At 43.8% G+C, this 16,745-nt stretch overlaps 1 protein-coding gene across 12 annotated transcripts in view; it reads right to left on the reverse strand.

Annotated features, from left to right (window-relative positions):
- Window positions 1-16,745, reverse strand: part of TNIK (TRAF2 and NCK interacting kinase) — a 295,814-nt gene that overhangs the window by 39,375 nt on the left and 239,694 nt on the right. For 11 of the 12 annotated variants that reach the window (XM_045030275.1, XM_045030264.1, XM_045030265.1 and 8 more), the window contains 4 exons: window positions 11,007-11,171; window positions 8,790-9,029; window positions 5,960-6,066; window positions 896-1,059 (listed from right to left, as the gene is read on the reverse strand). In XM_045030275.1, the coding sequence (XP_044886210.1) occupies window positions 896-1,059; window positions 5,960-6,066; window positions 8,790-9,029; window positions 11,007-11,171 (676 nt within the window). The remainder of the gene's footprint in view (window positions 1-895; window positions 1,060-5,959; window positions 6,067-8,789; window positions 9,030-11,006; window positions 11,172-16,745) is intronic. The other variant, XM_045030274.1, reaches the window with a different exon arrangement.

Here is a 16,745-nt window from a genome sequence, read left to right on the forward strand (position 1 = left end):
AACAGAAGTTGGTCCAATAAAAGATATTACCTCGCCCACCTTGTCTCTCTCATATCCTGGGACCAACGTGGCTCCACAAATATTGCATAAACTTACAGTCAAGTCATAAAAAATTCAGAGCATGGGTGCAGCACTTGTTTTAATGTGCTTTAGTCTGTGGATTTATACTCCAGCACTGTGAGAGAAATATAGATAAACTGGCTGGATGTGCTTTGGCAACTGCTATTGCAAATAGATGGGGAAAAAGAAGAAGAAGATCTTCAACAACTATAAGATGCCAGGAAACAAATCAGCCAGGAATGTAAATCCAGAGTAAACACGGTTCTGTTCTGAAAGACCTTTAAAAGAAATGGCTTAATTCACTTCTCTATGCCCTGGAATGCTCACTGCACACAAATGAAGTAAAACACCCCAAAAAAGCTGAATTTGGATTCGAGAAGAAAAAAGTGAATGAGGAATTCATTATATTTCACTACCACAGAATTCCTACCTCTTTCTATAGGAGGATTTTGCAACTATATACATACAGAATATTGGACCAAAACTTGTAGTCACTTTGCCTGCAAAACGCTAAGATAATAAATAAATAAAGTTCTGTACAAACACAGCCCCTTTCAGCAGACGATCTGAAAGCACTGTGAAAAGGTGAGTAAGCATCATCTCCGTGTTAGAAGGGAAGAAACTGAGGTGTAGGAGCAGAACCTAATCTCAGGAAAAAAACAGTTGTCTAAAATCAGGTGCAACTCCATAGCTTCAGTGGATCTATTTAAAATCAGCTTTTCACACACATGAGATCAGATCAGATCCAGGGAGAGGTTAAGTGACTTGCCAAAGGAGTGGAGAAAGGCTACAGGATCAGGGTCCAAAGAGCAGTTTAAAAACGAAGTCATCTCACCTCTAACTCTATTACGTTCACTGGAGCCAGCTTGAGAACCAGGCTGGGATCCTCCCTGGGAACTAGGCTGGGAGCTGGGGGTGCTGGAACTGGAGGAGCTGCCACTACTGGTCCTCTGTAGGGGACTTTCAATGATGGGCTCAGTTCTCCTCAGGTCAGGGTTACTATTGCACATCAGAATGAAGGAAAACTGCAGTTAGATGGTGTAACTGTTCTGGAGAGTTGGGAGAAAGTCTTCATTCAGTTGGAAGCAATATAACAGGTTAGTGTTATTAAAGCAGCAGGTCCTTTCAAAGTTGACATGAGAGGATCAGATCTACCATGGTGACATGAAATACAAGATGACAAAACAACTGTGGTAGCTTTAGTACTGTATAATTCTGTGCATTTCAGAGCCTAAGAATTCTGGGTAAAATTTTCATTGAAGTGACTTTTCAAAAGTGCTTACATGACTCAAGAGCTTACATCCCATTGCAAGACAGTGAGGGCTTGTCTTCACTACCCGGGAGATCAACGCTGCTGCCATCAATGCAGCGGGTGTCGATATAGTGGATCTAGTGAAGATCTGCTAAACTGATGGCAGAATGCTCTCGATCGACTCCAGCACTCCAGTTCCCTGAGAAGATTAAGGTAAGTTGACCAGAGTGTCTCTCTCCTCAACACAGCTCAGTGAAGACACCGCAGTAAGTCGACCTAAGCTACGTCGACTACAGCTACGTTATTCACGTAGCTGGAGTAGCGAAACTTAGCTCTACTTACCCCAGTAGTGAAGACAAGCCCTGAGACTTAGTCTGGTAAGACATTAATGATGCATCTGCACCAGGACAAAAGGTGTGGTCTTAACTTGAATTAGGTAATGTGGTAACTAACACGAGGTAAAATCCAAGCGAAGACAAGACAATTTGTACTTTTAATGAGCAGATCAAGGCAAATGCTCTGCTCCCCCCATAGTCTTTAACTCAACATGCTATCATGAATGAAAACTGACAACTACTTTGTCTTCACTAGAATTTCACCTCGAGTTAGTTACCTTGCGTTAGCTAACTCAAGTTGAGAACACACCGTTTTTTCCTAGTGAAGGCAAGATCCAACTGACTTTAGGCATGTTTGAAAAGCAGTTCAGGTGCTTTTGCAAATTCCTCCCTCTATCACTAACTAGTAGTTTCCAGAAACTAAAAGACAACCAGTTGACACAGCAGCCAGGGCCAGATAGAGGGTTTTGCTGTGCTAGGCAAACTGGAATTGGTCATGTCCTCACAGCCCCAACAAACATTTTACTGGCTTTAGTATTTTGTTGCCCTAGGAAAAGCCAGGGATGGCAGAGCTAATCCTGATACCATCACCATTCAGTGCCACTGAAGTCAATGGGGCTATGCAAAATTTATACCAACTGGCCTTAACTACAAAAACCAAACAAAATAAAAAACTGCAATTTAGAAGTTATTTAATTTTAAATGGTTAAAAATATTCTGTTTTAAAAAGTAGGTGCTTGCAGATTAGCTATTTTTCCATAATATCTATTCCGCTGCTAAAATTTGCAACGTGACTGCAAAGTATATTTGCTGTGCATCAACATTCCCAGATTTTCATGGTCTCATATCTCAGCCATTTCAAATTACAAGAGGCTGAAACCTGACACATAAGTTGCCAACTTTATCATTTCTCTTCTTCTGTCTCACTCTTTCTTGCGAATACAAGAGGAGTTTTAAATAAAAAAAAAAGTGGTTTTGATTTACAGACACAACCAACATTTCTCAGGGTTGGTTGACACTTAAATGGCAACAGAAAATATGTTCATGCAGTATTGTACAATACCTTTTTACACAATATTTCTGCTAACTGATTTTATTATTCAAAGTCTTTCTATAAATGAATGGAAGCTTGTTACATGGAGTTCAAGCCGGACCCTGAGTACTAAGAACAACATGTGGCAATACTTCTCCATTATATAATATGTAATCTGGAAATAAGTCACTGCATAAGCAGCCTAAGATGTGTGTAACACGTGAGATATAAGTGATCTTGAATAATTCAGCCAGTGCTCAGAACAGCACAAATTGTATTTATTGTGCAAAGTCCCATTGCCATAAATGATTTCTTGGCAGGATCAGTTTTATTTGGACTTTGTTTTGATTGACTATTACGTAGAATTACTGTCCAGTGTACCTTGATTTTTCACAGGAAGTTATTAAGAAGATAACAGCAATATTAACATGCTTGTGAAGACTGATAGTAGCTTTCTGTGCATACGGTTTCCAGGTGTCTGGTTTTCGACTGGAACACCCAGTCGAAAAGGGATCCTGGTGGCTCTGGTCAGCACAGCTGACCAGACTGTTAAAAATCCAGTTGGTGGCTCAGCAGGGCTAAGGCAGGCTCCCTGCCTGCCGTGGCTCCGCGCTGCTACCAGAAGCGTCGGCATGTCCCCTCCTCCGGCTCCTAGGCACAGGTGTGGAGCCCCCCGCCCCAACTGCCAGTTCTGGAGCTCCAATTGGCTGGGAACCACGGCCAATGGGAGCTGCGGGGGTGGCACCTGCCCACGGGGCAGCACACAGAGCCACCTGGAAGTGCTTCCATGTAGGAGCCAGCGGTGGGACATGCTGCTGCTTCCGGGAGCTGCTTGAGGTAAGCGCCGCCCAGAGCCTGCACCCCTCAACCCCCTGTGTCCCAACCACCTGCCCCAGCCCTGATCCCCCTCCAGCCCTCTGAACCCCTCAGTCCAATCCTGAAGCGCCATCCGATGCCTCAAATCCCTCATCCTCAGCCCCACCCCAGAGTCTGCACCCCCAGCTGGAGCCAGTCCCACCCCACAGTCTGCATCCCCAGCCAGAGGCCTCACCCCCCCTGCACCCCAACTCCATGCCCCAGCCTGGAGCCCCCTCCCACACTCTGAACCCCTCAGCCCCAGCCCAGAGCCTCCTCCTGCACCCCAAATCCCTCATCCCTCGCTCCACACCAAAGCCCGCACCTCCAGCTGGAGACCTCATCCCCCCTGCACCCCAACCCCCTGCTTCAGCCCGGAGCTCCTTCCCAAACTCTGAACCCTCTCGGCTCCACCCCCCAGCCCAGAGCCCCCTCCTGTACCCCAAACCCCTCATCAATAGCCCACCCCAGAGCCTGCACCCCCAGCTGGGGCCCTTTACCCCCCCCAGCACCCCAACCCCCTACTTCAGCCCGGAGCTCCTTCCCATACTCTGAAACCTCTCGGCTCCACCCCTCTGCCCAGAGCCCCCTCCTGTACCCCAAACCCCTCATCAATGGCCCACCCCAGAGCCTGCAACCCCAGAGAAGGGGTGCGGCAGGGGCAGGTCAAGGGTGCTTGGTTTTGTGCGAGTAGAAAGTTGGCAACCCTATCGTGGAAATGGCCTATATAGGTTACCACAGAATAACAATTAAAATAATGTTCAATACAAAATTAGAGTTTATACAAAGCTGGAAGGAATCCAGAAAAGTAGTGAGGAATGAAAGGCCAAGAAGAGAAGATACAAAAATGTTATTGCTGCACCGAATGGTTAACTTAATATACTTTTTGGTGTTATTGTAACTGTAGTTGAACAGTTGTGGAACTCCACATTATGTGGTATAGCTGGTGTTGTCTTGGCTAAGACGTTATCTGGTTGATGAAACTTCTTTTAAAACTTTAGCAACAGACACATTTATCTATACCAACTGTGGTCAGGTCGTTGAGTCTGATAGAAAAACCGGACACCCTTACTTGAGTCAAACAGTCCAATGGTATCATCGTTATTCTAAGTGTTGGTTCTTCCTCGTGTTGTGACTATGTATTAGAATATTCCTTGCTTCTAAAAAAATGTCCTTTAGGGCACAGTTAACTAATAGTGAGAGATTCTGTTTTGGGAAACTGAGGATGGTTTGGCCCTGGGTAATGGAGGTGACTAAAAGCAAACTAACAGGGTTGGCCACCTTCTGAGCACCCCCTCAAGGTCAGAGGTGGCTCTGTGGCACCCTACCTTTCTTTTCCTTTCCAGGGGCCCTTAAGAACTCCATACGGTCTTTTTCCTGGCTACCACCACCCATGCCTGGGGCTGGTTTTATACCAGAAACAGTTCAAAAACAGTCCTCAGAGTCCCAAAATGAAGTCCATCACCACATCACAGGTTCATACTCAGCTTTGGCACCTTCTACTCAGAGCTCGTCTTCTGTCTCAGTCTGTTCCCCATGAAGCTGCCCTTCCTAGTGAGAGCTCAGTTTTCTGGCTCTGGCTTCCTGGCTCCAACCCTTCTCCTAGGCAGGGTCTCTGGCAGGAGCTTCCTGCTCACTACAGCTCTTCTTTGCCACAGCTTCTTCTTCCTGCTTCCTGTTCCCCTCTGTCTCTTTACATGGAACTTCTGTCTCTATCAATCCCCCATTGAGCCTATTGAAGAGGCCCAGGTGGGCTGGAGCACTCAGTGTGCAGCAGGAAGGAGCTGAGAAGAGCAAATCCTGCTTCCCCTAGAGTTATGGCAAAATTCCCAATCAAGTCACTAGCAGCAGCTGAGAGTCCAGAGCATCTTCTGCATTCAGCTAGAAATCTTGCAAAGTCTAACAACGTAGAAATGTCAACTCATTAGGATTTTGCACAGATAATATTAGGAGCCCCAGAGTCCAAATGTTCACAGCCTTTGGTGACACTGTACAATTCTAATTAATGCAAACCTCAGACATCATTGAGCTATGGTGGAGATGCAAAGCGATTGTAGTTTATCAGCAAATCCATGTTAAAAGAGAGCAGAGAGTGCTTTAATTATTTTTTAAATTTTGACTAGATTGACAAGAAGACTAAAGACTGCATCCTAGAAGTTTTGCCATTGATTCCAATGGGGGCCAGTCTGGGGCCTAAAATAATTGGTTTGGTGTTTGTTTATTACGTTCAGACTCTCTGCTTTCCCCAACAGCAGTACACAGATTGTGGTAATCCGTCCATTGAATTCAATGGGCATTGGCTCATGACCCAGTGTACCCGCTTCCTTTGTGAAATTCACAAACCAGGGCACTAGGAAGAAAATTATAAAACTAAGAGACAGATTCATTAATATTTTTCTCCCTTTCCCACGTGGCCTTCTGTACCTTGCTCTGATGGGCTGTGATCCTAATCTAGCTCCCAACGCAGTGCCATTCCCAGGGGAGTTCTTTCTAGCTAGTGCGGGGGATATGGAAGTTGTTCGCTGAGGCACCTGAAAGAAAATTGAAAAAGAGTCAAAGCTATTAGGACTGTACAATTGAACTTGGATATTCTCTTCCTGCATTTGGGGGAAGATCAGGTTTCGGCAGGTTTTCTAGCTGGATATGTAATTACTTTTCCACGGAGAGATATGAAATATTTACAGCAGTTATAAAACACAAAGTTGTTGGCACATACAAAGAATCATAGATGTCTGAGACAGGAAAGACCTGAAAAGTCATTTATTTTATCCCTCGTAGAGCAGGGCCATTTCTGACAGAACAGTCGCCTGAAGTCTAAAAAAAGGTAGGTGTTAACATCAAGCAGTGAGGTTTATATAAAACATTAGGTATACACCAAATTTAACAAAAAACATATTCAAAACAGAACAGTCCTAAAATCTGGACTAATCAGCAAGCTCAAATGTAGCAGCTTTTAGAGTTACTTGTTCAGGTAAAAATAAACTGCACTGTAATAATACCACAGAGGTAATGCTGCCTAGTGGTCAAAGACAAGGGATGGGAAGAAGGAAGGTCCCTGTGTGGAATCCAGGCTGAGCCATTCAACTACCTTGATCAAGTTACATGACTTTTTGGCCTCAGTAATTTCAGCTGTACAATTAGCTGAAAGCCAGACATCACTGAAAACCAGATGTTCAAATTAGTATGGATCACCTCAGATATCACAGAACAAACAACATTCCATAGCAAATAAGGGCTTCTGGACTCAGCACCTTTTTACACAAGGCTGCAACCTTGACCTTGACTCACTCCACTGTAATTTAGAGCTCTCTGTGTGCCTGTTACAAATCAGTATCATAGAGGATGTTTTATGATAAGAACTAAGGTAATTGCTTACCTGTGGAACTCCCTGCCACAAGATGAGACAGAAGCCAAAAGCTTAGTAGGATTTAAAAAAGGATTAGACATTGTATTGATAATGGGAAGATACACAATTATGTTTGATAGTTTAAAAAATTATTTTAGGCTAAGAAAGAGAGCTGTCTTCATGTTTCAGGGCATATCAAGCAATAAGTGGTTAGATTAAGAAGAAACCAACTCCATGGATAGATTATTCCCTAATTGTCTTTTTTGAGCTTCTTGCACCTTCTTCTAGAGCATCTGGTTTTGAAAACTGTCAGACACAAGGCACTGGACCACAAAGGCCTATGATCCAATCAGGTATGACAACCAAAAGTCTGCTAGCTTTTATCCATGTTCCTGTAATGTCTCCAGCAAATACTAGGTAACCAAGAAAACAGCTTGCCCTGGCTCAGCAAAAAGAAATGGGTATCAATAGCATATTGCAGGCACTGTGGCCCATCTCACAAACTCTAACGATTTCCTCACATACTGTTTGAACAGAGGGCCAACAAGACTGTCCTTAAGAGACTCTGCAAGTGAGAACTCTTCTTAACTTCTTAACCTTTCGGTAGACAACGAATGAAAACAATTCAGAGCAACTCCTATCCATCCCTGCCAAGTCCTCCAGGAGAGTCGGCAGCACTTCCCAATTGTGGTAGTATTGAAGGACACTGATAGGATGATCAGGCAGCCCACTGCTGTCCATTACTCTGAGTAGAACATGCAACAGCCACTATTACTGTCCTGTGCCAGGTCTGAATGTCAACTGATTGAATTCCAAAAACATTGGAGGGTTGCAGATGTTGCCAGAGTTGGGCAGCTGACATCTTCTGAATCACATTAGTAAGGAAAGGCGAGACACTGCATGGGAACTGGTCAGAGCGTTAGCATCAAGAGATGTGTTTTCATGAAAGGATTATCATATTTAAAAATTACTGCCAGCTTACTCTTCCCTCAGGTAAGCGGTAATGGATCCTCTCAATAAGATGGTAGCCAAAAGTGTAAACAGTATTATGTGCTGACACAATACACGATGGCTCCCATACATAAATAGCAGATACTTTATTTTAAAATGCAAGTTGCTTATTTGCTAGAGCACAGCAAAACTGCATTTAAATCATGGAAAAATACTGTTTACTTCAATGTCTCTAATCAATTTGCAATACCTTTATCTTTGTATATATGCTCCTGAGCTGAGAGCTGATTTCATTTCAGGAAAATTTTAACAGCAAAGTTATAATTCATTCCCACACCCCAGCCCCTTGCAAAAAAGCTTATGAACAATGCAATTGAAATACTGTAATAGAAGAGCCTTAATTAAAGATGTACTGCCAGATGCTGCCATAATATCATTGAACGTATAAAGCTGCTGGAGCCCTTAAAAATCTTCCATCAGGTATTGATTACAACTGGAGGAAGGACACTGAATTAGAAGGACCAGAGGTCTGAGTATGACAAATTTTATGTTCCTAAATAATTCAATTTAATCAGAAAGCATTTTTTTCCCCAAGGGAAAATAGATGTTGATTTGTTCTGGATTCAACCTGGGCTTGACCATTTTCTTTGCAGTATATCACAAGACTTACACATATAGTGGTAATAAGAAAAAAAAACTGTATACCAGCTGAGGGCCAAACCTGCAAACTGCTGAACATCTCTAAAGTCCTGAGCACCCTCGTGCTTAACACAATGCAGGAGATGCTCAGCACTGCATAGGACCAGTCCCTGAATTTAACAGGATGTGAACTCCTCCGGTTCAGAAAGAAGCCCCAAATTTCTGTCCCCTGCATTGCAGCGCTGAGCAGTGCTGAGGGGATGAGCTCTGAGATTGCCTCTTTCAAGCTTTCAAAGTTAGGAGCAATACAAATGTTACCTTTGGTGGAACGTCCTCCTCCTGTCGTAACCAAGAACTTCGGTCAAACTTTTCAATGCGAGGGGGGAGAGGAGGGTTTTCTGAGGTGGGGTCCGAGTTCTGCCTTGGCATCTCAGTGCGGTGAGAGGTCACCGTCAGAGCCTCCTGAAACCCAGCCATTCCCTTTGAGGGTTGTTCGTGCAGTGACTGAGAGCCAGACAAAGAGGTTCCTTGGGATTTCACACTGACCAGATGTGGAATCTAAGCACCAAGTCAAAACAAAACCATCAGCATAAAATGTTTAAAAAAATTTAAAAAAAAAATCTCAATAGTTCTAATGTATTTAAAAAAAAAACACCTTGGTTTGAAATCTGCACTGTGTTTTGGTTTCAGGCCTTTCTGGCTTCTTATACAAACTCCATATGAAAACTTTCTTAAAAGAACATTAAGGTTGCATAGTTCAGCATTCTAAAGTCAGGAAATGCCAAAGTTAGGGTTGCACATGTAACCTTTACTCTGACTACTTTTGCATATGCATGACAATAGTCTTTATATACGTGATCACATATTATTTCTCAAACAATACAATCACGTTTTTTTTTCTATAACCTCAAATACACAAGGAAGCATAATTAAGGTTGCATTAGAAACCTTAACATGGCATTCCTGGTTTTTTTAAGTTCTGAGCCATGCAACTTTAACATTATCCTAATGATTCTGGTATGAAATTTCCTAGGGTTTTTAATAAAAAATAAAGAAAAAATGACGGAAAAAATAAATGCGAAGAAACAGCTTCATTCTCCAGGAAGTCTGAAGCACTGATGGCTTTAAAAAACAACAACAAAAAAGCAATAATGGTGTGAACCTCCACAGTCTGATAGTATCCTGTCCAATAGACCTAAGGATTCTCTCTCTTGCAAGCTTTAGGAGCGCTACAGTTAGGATGGCACTTGTACCTCATTCATCTGAGAATGCTTAGGTTACATCAGATCCCAGCTGCTTCCCAAAAGCCTTATAGAAGTGCAAGTGCCCTTGCTAAACCCCTTCACACTTACAAGATCTAGAGGGATTTAGCCAAGGGCTCCTTTGATACAGTATAAAATGGCATCTTCTATTACCAGTGTAAATAACAAATTTACACACGTATTTATATGGGGTTTTGTGCGTGAAATGATAAAGTCTTTCAATAACATCTTAGTAATGGAAAAAGTCTATATATGAAATTGTTTGACAATGAATGCCAGTCACTTTTTTAAAAAAGCATTAGGTTTGCAAACTTTTAAAGGAGGCAGGTGAAGTATATTTAATTTCTGTCAATTAAAAGACTATGGTGAGTGGGATGTTTATTGTTTGTTTAATTCTGGACTCCATCTGAAAAAAATAAAATGCTGCAAGGCCTTCCTCACATAGCAAGTTAAAGTTCACATCGCACTGCTGATTCACCAGGTGGTACTAAAGATTTTAGTAGAGGCAGATACCGTGTAGACGGAGTTCAGTTAATTTGTGGATTTTCCTGTAGAAACCACATACAAACTTGGGACAAAGATTTTATATCCAGTGCTGGCAGCAGACACACCCTTGGAGCCCTCACACCACAGGAGTTGTGCCTGCATTTCTGGGCCCAGTCTCTACAGCCTTACGATGTTTTGTGAAAGTGTATTTTTGGATCTTGTGGTTGGGCTTTTCCAGATGTATGATTGTGATTGATGTTAACTGAATGTTTAAAAAAAACATTGAAGAAAAAGGAGCAAAATCTTTTTCTGATAACCCTAAACATCAAGCCATACTAGGCCTACTGTACCAAGCTCTGTGGTTTCACTTTGGGAAAAGTGTCCCAACAGAAACAAAGGAACTGTCATACTGGAGCAGACCAATGGTTCACCTAAGTCCTTTAACTTGTCTCCAAGAGCAGCCAATACCTGATGCTTCAAAGGAAGGAAAAAAACATCATAACGTACGTAACAGTGCTGTTATACAATGGAGGGGAGAAGAAAGAACACAACCTTGTCTTCAACTAATGATCATACTTGGCAGCATGAGAGCTGTAATCCTTTTATTTTTATCCCATCTAGTGTAAATGCAGATGCTGCTCTTATTCACAAACAAATCTAGAGTTGAGAAACCCATGTGTTAGGAAATTCATTCCTTTTAATGCACAAATGTTGTGGTTCTCTTACCAGAACCACCAGCCTCCTGGTATAATTAAACTTGCAGGGACCTAGGACCAAAGCACCATACCTGTGGATCCACTGGTCTGAGCATGGGTGGTGTCCGAGCTGGCTGCACGCCACTAATGCTAAAGGACTCTGAACGAGGAGGCAGGTTTGGATCAGATATCCTGTTAGCCACTTTGTGAGGCATTGCTGGGGAGCTTTGCCGGTTGAGTCGAGAACGTTCCTCTACCTGAGGCAACACAACAGGAGAATCAATGAACACAAGTTGCTTCACTTCCCTGCAGTTCTACACCCAAGTCACCTGTATAGCCATTTTCCGGTATTTCTAATCAGTACATTGTTTCGTGCACCTCTTTCATATCCATTAACACTAAGTACCAGATGCTTGGATTCAATAAGGACTTCCATACTAGGGCAAACTTGAAAAGGAAAATTTTAAACCATGTTCCCTTTTCTGCATTTCCTTGCTATCAATGCAGATCCGTGGGGTGAAAAGTGGCAATTTCAGAAGCAGTAATTTTGAAGCTCCAGACAAAAGGAGGCTGGGAGTTTGGTGGGGGATGCTGGAAGCTGCCTAGCCTCCCGGTGAGTTGTAACAGAGCACACCCAGCAGGAAACTATAGACAGGAATGGGCACTGCAGCTGAGTCAGAAAGAAAGAAGAAAGAAAGATGGAAAGAAAGACGACATGCAGAGAGGGTGGGTGGGGTGAAGAAGAGGTACAAAAGAAAAGGTGCCAAAAAAAGGAGCATGGTGAGGGAGATCCGCCTTTAAATAAAACCAATCTAGAGAAAATGTAACGTGTGCACTCTCCCTTCTCTCTGTCCTTTCCGTATTTTGGTCTAGTCAGTTGATTCTTTTCTCCTGCTCTTCCCACTGCCTAACCTGGCTCTTCTGAAGGCACCAGCTCCTCGACATTGACTAGGGGCTCTATTTCTGGCAGGGCAGATTTCCTACATCTCTCTTGTTTTCCCCCTTTCTCATCTACTTTCTCTCTTGTGCTGCTTCCATGCTTCAGTTTTCTCCATCCCTCCACCTACTTCTCTTCACCACCTTTCTTTTACCTCTCTTACTCTTCTTTTCCTTTCTCTCTTTAGACTCCTTCCCCTCTCCGGGGTCTACCTTTTAGACCCCAGTTGCTTTCTGTAGCACAAGCAGAGCACAGAGTAGAGCTGCTGGACAGTCAGGAGGCAACAGAAGAAAACTCTCAACATTGTAGGCAATATTAGCGGGAAGCATAGTGGTGCTGTTCTCAGGAGAGGTAAAATAATAATAATACTAAGACTAAAAAAGGATCTTCCAAGAAGCCATTAGTCCTTTGTCTGCCACTTTATCCTTGAGTCTCATTTGGCTCATGTCCCGGGTTGGGTAGAAGTTCTGAGGTTGGCCAACGTGATGCCAATGGAGCACCATTCCGCCTCATGAATAAGCATCTGGATTCTGAACTGGCCCCACTCCGTTTTTTGCCAATTTGAGAAAGCAGGTTGTTTAAAGTCAGTGGAGCTGTACCAGCCCACACCCACAGAGAACATGGCCCTCTACATACAAATGTCTTCCCCAATATACAAGTCCTTTTTCAATTTTAACAGAATCAAACTAATGTGAAACCCAACAGCCTATCCCTTCCCCTGAGCCTAAACTGAACTGTTTGCCTGGAGTCTCTCCAAATGCAGTTCAGTGACAGTTTCGCAACTGTTCGCCAGACCAAACCCAATTTTCGTTTCATTGCGTATTTGAAATGCGCTGGTACTGATTTGAACAACCCTTTCAAAATGGCTATACAGGTTACAGACAGTTTTACACTTGCCTTGAAAGCAGTCCCCCAACCCTGCCAAAGCTTACTGCAGGCAGAACCTGGCATTACTGCAAGAGATTATAATTAGACAAGAATATGTATTTTTGCAACATGTTACAACAGCAGTCATTTGACTGTTGTGTTTGCAAAATCTGAGACCATAAATTGATCATATGATCAGGAAATCTCGCAGTGGCAGTTCCAACCCCTGAAAGATGAGAAAGACCGATAAAAACAGCAATAGGCAATTGAGGACCAAGGCATGCAAAAACACCCTCCTTCCTTCAAATATATTAGGCTAGTGGATGACTTGAGGAATCCAAGTTACCAGGCAGACAATATGGTAAATGAATTTTCAAGACACCAATAGACAACTTATATTTCATGTGTCCTTTTTAATCTGAAAGGGAAAACAAAGCTTCAAGAGGGCGTTTCCAGCAGATGCATCTGAAGAAGAGAAGCTCTAAGGGTTAAGATCCCAGCGCAAATGGTCTGCAGTGCATTCCCACTGAAAGAAATGTCCTTACCTTCAATACTGAAATAACACCGGGAGTGCTTTCGTTAGATTTGAAAGAAACAATGAACATGGCAGCAAGAAGGTTGTTTGTTTTGTTCTGGAATTAATAAATCTAGCACCTAGTCTTCTATTGGGGACAACAGGTGTGTTGCTAATTCAGAAATGAAAAAAAATCCAATTGCTTTCAGCTCATCCAGATGGAAATACAATTGTTTCAGCCATCCAGATATAAATGCAATGCATATGTTATTGAAATCAGATTGTACAAAGAGCAAATTAGCGTGTGCATAAGCTTGTGTTGGAAATCAGCTTCTAGAATAACGAAAATTGTACGTGTATATGTGGAAGGAATAATCACTAACTCTTCTTCAGGTAAGAAATGGATCATAAAATTCTTCAAAGAGCCCTTATGTTGATACAAATGAACCATTCACTCTGAAGTTGGGGCTCTTAGAGAGACTAATACGGCAAACCCAAAATTAGGAAATAGACTGAGTCCTTTAGGAAGTCTTTCTCCTAAGAATTGTAAGGCTTGTGAAGAGCTTTTTAGATCATGAATGACCAGCAAGCATATCTAAAGGTCCAAACAGAACAACACACTTTTCCCTCCTGCATATACTTTCAGTGGCAGTTTTGAAGTCAGTTTATAAACTCCTGCAGAGAGGACTTAGCTGCGTATACAAGGACAGAAGGGATAGCTGAGAGAGAAACAGCATTTCTTTTGAACAAGGATGCATCTGCATAAATACTGGGATACAGTCCAGTCAGTGACAGCCTCATTTCAATCTGCCTCAAAGGAGTTCCAGTAAATCTGCCTATTATTCAAGCTCAGGCACTAACTACAGCAGCCAAGGATGATGAAACTGGAGTCCTCTAGCCAACTTCTGGAGCTCGTTGACAGCGTGCCAAACAAAAACATGCAGCTGATTATAGACTATTTCACAGCTCATGTGGAGGCAGAGTAATGTAACAGGGAGGTATGTGTCAGAGACCAGGACGCAGGTGGCTGTCCTCAATGGGCAGAGCAGGAATCAGGTTTAGTGGTTAGAGCATGTGTCAACAGCCAGGAATAGGAGCCCAAGGTCAGAGCTGAAGTCAGAGGCCAGATCCCAAGTCAGAAATCAGAGCCAAGGGTCAGGACCAGGTTACCAGGAGTGAGGCAAGGCAGGAGCAGGGCTGGAACAAGCAAGCACAGGATCTATTGCAGCTGTGGGCGAATGCTTCAAGCAACCAAAGAACTGCTGCTGGGCTTAAGAGTTGGTCTGCTGACTCTTTCAACCAATCAGGCAGCCTACTTCAGGCCAGCTTCTGGGAAGACAGCCATGCCTTGTTCCCTGTGGCCAGATTAGAGATAGCCTGACGGTCTTAATCTGCATAGTGTTTATAGGCTTCTTTGGTGGATTGCAAGTGTTCCTTCAGCTCCCAAAGCACCCGGTGTAGATAGGAGGCTAAATCAACGACAGCCAATTCTGGGGAGCTCACGGCTAAATCTCGGTGTAAGCAGGGGTGAAAGCCATCGTTTGCAAATAATGGGCTGTGTTGGGTTGTGGCATGGATTGCATTGTTATATGTGAATTCTGTGTAGCACAGCAGAGGAAGCCAGTCATCCTGGTGGGAACTCAAAAAGGAGCAGAGATACTGCTCCAGGATTTGATGACACTCTGCTTGCCCTTTAATCTGCAGGTGATAGGTGGATGAGCTCAATTCCTGCCAGAATTGGGAGATGAACTGGGGACCCCAGTCTGATAAAATGCCCATCAGTAGCGAAATACATTTCCCAAGAAAAGCCAAGCCATCTCCCGTGCAGTAAGAACAGTACAGTGTGGGATGAAGTGCGCCATTTTTGTTAAGAGGTTGGCAACAACCTGGATTACTGAGTGTTCCTGGAAGCATGGCAGTTCCACAATGAAGTCCATTGATACAGTAGACCATGGCTGTGGAGGCATGGGCAGAAGCTGGCGGAGACCTAGGGGTCTTGATTGTGGGTTATTGGGTATGGGCATAAAAGTTGCAGGACCTTATATAATCCTTGATGTAAGCTTGTAGACCTGGCACCCTGGGCCTGCAAGGTATGTAGGGCTCCTATTATCTCCATCAGAGAGACACTGGCCTTTGAAGAATCCAGGCTGACTATATCAGCTATAGTTCTCTGATTATTTGGTTGGGACTGCTCAGATTGTCAGAGACTAGGACTTGGGTGGCGGGCCCAGTCTGGTTAGAGGCCAGGCGCCAGAGCTGAAGTCACAAGTCAGGAATCGGAGCCAAGCGTCAGAACTGAAGTCAGAGGCCAGGTGCCAAAGTCAGGAATCTGAGGGTCAAGATCAGGTTACCTGGAGCAAGGCAAAGCTGGGGCCAAGGCAGAAGCAGGGCAGGAGGAATGCTGGGAACAAGCAGACACAGGAGCTATCGCAATCATGGGTCAATGTTTTGAGCAGCTGCTGAACTGCTGTTGACTCTTCCAACCAATCATGCAGCCCACTACAGGCCAGCGCCGTCATTTAGGTTGCCCAGAGACCAGCTCTGCTGTGGGCCATGCTTCCAGCCTAGCTTTGCTACAGACCATGATTCCTGACAGTATGGACTGGGAGAGAGGGATGCTCCTTTCTCTGACTACCAACATCTCCTTTCCTTACACTGTATGTCAACAGCATAACAGTAGAAGATACATTCAGGCCTCCTCAGTTCATCTTCTCAGCAATCCTATTGATTATATGATTACACAGAAAATGAAAGTGCTCCCAAGTGCCAAACTCTGCAAGGATCCAGTATCACCTCAATTCAATGGCTGCTTCTTAGATAATTCAAGCTTCACCTCTAATGCAAAAGACCCCCTGGCCACTTCCACATCTCACAGGCAAGATAATCAGAGAGAGGCACCATGTGGAAAGTGACTAATATTTCAGTATATTATTTCAGTGAAAAAAAGGCCAACAAAAGCAAAGTGGGCTGAGGGAAGAGGTGAAATATTAATCTAATATGAATGACAAAGAGTGGCATTTATAGATACAGCTGAGGTGAAAACTGTGCATCGCAGGAGAAGCATTAAACATACGCAAAAGGTCACTTCAAGGCCAGTTCCAGCAAATCTGGGGTCCCTTGGAAGACGTTCAACTGAGTCCACCCAATCCAAGATCCAGCAAGTGTCCACCTTTCCCTCTGCCCCACACTCCTCTGTTAGCTGGGCAAGCTAAGGCTGTGGCCATGGTACACTAGAGAGCTTACAGTGGAGCAGCTGCACCAATGCAGCTGTGTCGCTGTAAGTTCTCTACTATAGCCACTCTAAGCCGATGGGAGAGAGCTCTCCTGTCCACTTAATTAATCTACCTCCATCGAGTGGCGGCGGCTATATTGGCGGGAGAAGCAGGCCTGCTGACATAGCACTGTCCACACCAGTGCTTAGGTCGGTGTCACTTATGTCGCTCAGGAGTGTGGCTTATTCACACACGTGAGCGACATAAGTTATACCGACATACGTTAGTGTAGACATAGCCT

This window comes from Mauremys mutica, chromosome 9 (assembly GCF_020497125.1).
Source record: "Mauremys mutica isolate MM-2020 ecotype Southern chromosome 9, ASM2049712v1, whole genome shotgun sequence".
In the NCBI taxonomy this organism is placed as follows: domain Eukaryota; kingdom Metazoa; phylum Chordata; order Testudines; family Geoemydidae; genus Mauremys; species Mauremys mutica.